Source organism: Mycena indigotica, assembly GCF_014461135.1.
Source record: "Mycena indigotica strain 171206Taipei chromosome Unknown Mind.scaff0013, whole genome shotgun sequence".
NCBI classification, from domain to species: domain Eukaryota; kingdom Fungi; phylum Basidiomycota; class Agaricomycetes; order Agaricales; family Mycenaceae; genus Mycena; species Mycena indigotica.
In genome coordinates this window covers 1,744,006-1,747,680 of record NW_023503012.1, presented here as the reverse complement: position 1 = coordinate 1,747,680, position 3,675 = coordinate 1,744,006, and the positions used below count along the sequence as shown (strand labels likewise).

The window sequence follows — 3,675 nt, the reverse complement described above, 5'->3', positions numbered from 1 at the left end:
CAACGCCGAAAAAAGCAAAGAAGGAAGCAAAAACCGTTAACTCTGGAAGATTTACCACCTTTGCCCAGCGAGCTGGTGCGGCAGGCTACTTTCACCTTACCCGACGACGACGACGAATGGTTTTGCCGGGGAAGGAATGGCAACATAACTGGGCTCTTCCCTTATCAATTAACTCCACCATACGATCTCTGCGACTTCCGAAATGCGCCGCCGCGACCATTCGACAATATCTTGCAACTGGTTAACGCTATCCATGGTTACCAAGTTCGGGGAGAGGAGGAACTGGAGGAGGAATACGGGCACTGGGCTTGCAACTGGTCTCAAAAGGACTCTCTCCAGCAATTCCAGAGGGAATTGGAGTCAGCTACGAAATCTTGGGCTCTCTTAGTCGTCCTCCAGAGCGACATCGACATCGACGGAGAAGCTGCCATGCTGCCAGTGGTGAAGGGGCACCAGGCACAATCAGAATATAAGGAAATGCTCAAAGTGCATTTGGGGTGGGCTGCGCGCCGCTGTTTCCGCCTTCGAACTCTGGCTTTTCTGTAGCCTGGGTATTAGGGTTTGGCCCTTCGTTCCGCACCCTTGCCTTGTCCTTAGATATGTCTGGATAGAGCGGGCTGGTGTGGTTACGCCGGCGGTGTGACATGAAGCATGAAGCTTGACAACCAGTAGCTAGTAGCTGTTTCTTTTGTGGTAGCTGCTATTTATCATCTACTTCTGACTTCTTGCTCGCTAGAGTCCTATCGGCCGAAGCTCGTCTGATTTCCATCACGGATCGATGATTTGATGGCTTGATTGTTTGGTCACTTTGCTGTCACATCACCTTTGCCTGCCCATGTCCTCATCGTCTCAAAAAAGCCGCAAACGTCGCACAACGGGCGCCCCTGTGCTGGTTCGGCACCACATCATGCCAGTGGAGGAGCTCATTGGCGCTCCACCAGACGCGCCCTTGACCACCTCGCTACATCGTGTCACCACCGACGATCGACGTTTCAATACCGAGACTATTGTCATCGAGCCTCCTTCACCAGTCAAACGAGCGCGCCTTGAACATCTGCACCGTCAACAGGCAACTGTCAATCTCATGCCCACCAAGGACCCAGAGAGATACGAGATGGGTTTGGAAGCCGAGGAAGACAAAAACGAGATGGAGACCAACCCCAATCGACATAGCCAGCCTGCTGTATGTATATTCCCTCATTTATGCTCTAGCCACTCTAATAGTGCCTCAGGACCCCGCAATGGACCTATGGATGCGACAATTTCGGGACCCATTTCTCCATTCTCTTCTATGGCGCGACGGAAGAGGCAAGGAAGGAGAGATATGCGCGGCGTGTGGGGACAGCACCCGCGCCGCTATATATCGCTGTTCTTCTTGTTTCGGTGGTGCTATGTGGTGTCAAGGCTGTTGCGTAGCCGCTCATCGTGCTAACCCCCTACACTTTATCGAGGTGAGTAGTGAATTGAATCTCGAATACTCTACTGACTAGATTGTCACAGAAATGGACCGGCGTATACTTTACGAGGACAACTCTTGGTTCCATTGGCCTACGAGTCCAACTCGCCCATCCACCCCATGAAATCTGCGAGCGCCCAATCCCAGGACGAAGCGACTTCGTCGTCTTAGCGGCTAATGGGATACACGAAGTTACCATAGACTTCTGTGGCTGCATGGGTCACGATGCCCATCACGTTCAACTGTTGAAGGCCGGCTGGTACCCAGCGACGATGGAGTTTCCGCGAACTGCTGCTACCTTTTCCTGCTTGGACAAATTTCATTATCTTTCCTTGCATGGGAAAACAACGATATACGACTTCTACTCTGCACTCAAGTCTTGGACCGACGGGACCGGTATCAAGCCCCCTGATCGATACTCGGTTTTCATGCGAATCTCCCGCCAATACCGTCATCTTCTGTTGCTCAAACGAAAGGGCCGTGGTCACGACCGCTTCGGTGTCTTGGGGACTGCACCAGGAGAACTTGCCACTCGTTGTCCGGCCTGTCCACGGCCTGGAGTTAACTTGCCCGACGGATGGGAGAATGCGCCTCCCGAAGATCGGTAATTATCTCCTGTCCTCAAGAGTCGGCCAATTAAGCAAGTTGTTAATAAGGTGTCTCTATATCATGTTCGGCGACCAGTACGTTTTTTTTGACTGGTGTTATATATATCTCATGTTATTGACAGGCGTCGCATCCGGGGACTGGTCGAGGTCGGCAAGAAACGCTCCTCAACTGGAGTTAGCCTTCGTCGACAAAGGCGCAAGCTAAATCGTACCATCAAGCATTTGCGGTCTCTCCAAGGGACATATATGCCTGCTGCTCTCCGGCGTCTGGAAGCTCTTCACTTGCCTCAAGATACCCTAGCAGAGCGCGTGCCCCTCATTCCCCCATCCGCCCTTACTCCCGTCGAGCGCAATAATGGTGGCTGTCGAGACGGACTGGTCGCCATCGAGCGGGCTTTGCGAGATGCTCAGTGTCGCTCGTCGTTAACGAGCCTGCAACTTCAACTACATGTTAAATCACGACTTTTGACTTACAAGAAGAACAACTCGCGCCGCGCAAGCGATGAATACGCGCTCACGATCCTTGGTAGACCAGAATGAGCGGAAAATCTTGCTATATTCCGAAAAATACCAGCACGCTTGGCGAGCATTGGTAGCGCTTGATGAAGACGACAACTTGATCTCGTGGCGGAAGCTCGAGAAGAAGGATATCAGATGTATGGAGGATGCCGAGGAGGTGTCGCGAGCAGAGCGGAAACGCGAAAGGGCAGAACGGAATGAACGCTCCCAAGACTTGGCTCTAGCGCGAGCTGGGCTTGTTGCTCTGCCAAGGGCTCCTGTACCTATGGAGACTAGCGATGCGGAAGAAGACGAAACAGAGGCTCAACTACCTGCCACACGGTCAGATCGACAACATGCGGCTCGGGAAGCCAATGCTCTGTTCAAACACGGAGAAAGTCGGCGTCAGGTATCATGGATCTGGAGCAATGTCCACAATTCTACCGAAGGAGTTGAAGAAGGTGTGTGGCGTGGCACAAATTCCGTTTTAAGCACTAATTGCTAATTTCAGCTCTGCGCATCGAATGGGCCAAGTCCTATGCGCGAACTCGTCGTTGGAAGGAAGAAGTCAGGATATTGGCTGCAGAATGGGAAAGGCTGCCGCTCTCCTTTGGCGCTGAGGAACAGGCTTGGCTTACTCGCGGGAAGAAGGTCGACATAAGTGGACTGGGAGGGGAGGTCGCGGAGGGCATGATTGCGTATGCGACGAAACAAGCAGATATGTTCCGGAATCTCGCGTCCCGGGGCGGAGACTGTCCGAACAAGTCCGAAGTTGGCACGAGGAAAGCGGGGCGCAAGAGTGGTTAACATGGTCTACCTATCTTACGACGACGACGGGGACATTGTTGACGCAGATGATGAGGACGAGCATGGTAATGCGAGTGACGATGATGAAATGTAATTATATAAGTGTTACAATGATTATTTGCATTATTTGTCTCAGAAATTGCTTGATTAACTTGCCCCGGCCCTGTTGCCGTGTCCCCGAGACTGATCTAGACGCGGGCCGCAATGAGATCAACTTCTGATGATGTTCGGAGTGTTTCCTGACCCCTGCCGGCGCTCCGGGGATTGATCCCCAAACCCCCGACATTTTGCGCAAAACACTTTTGA

The 3,675-nt window shown here is 52.4% G+C and overlaps 1 protein-coding gene across 1 annotated transcript; it reads left to right on the top strand.

Annotated features, from left to right (window-relative positions):
• Positions 1-835: 835 nt before the first annotated feature.
• On the top strand, positions 836-3,369 carry MIND_01280100 (CxC2 domain-containing protein; the record flags this gene model as incomplete). Its single annotated transcript, XM_037369272.1, has 7 exons — positions 836-1,183; positions 1,233-1,451; positions 1,501-2,060; positions 2,113-2,139; positions 2,187-2,590; positions 2,661-3,023; positions 3,074-3,369. The coding sequence occupies 7 exons, from the start codon at positions 836-838 to the stop codon at positions 3,367-3,369; spliced, it is 2,217 nt and encodes a 738-aa protein (XP_037214478.1).
• Between the last annotated feature and the right edge of the window lie 306 nt (positions 3,370-3,675).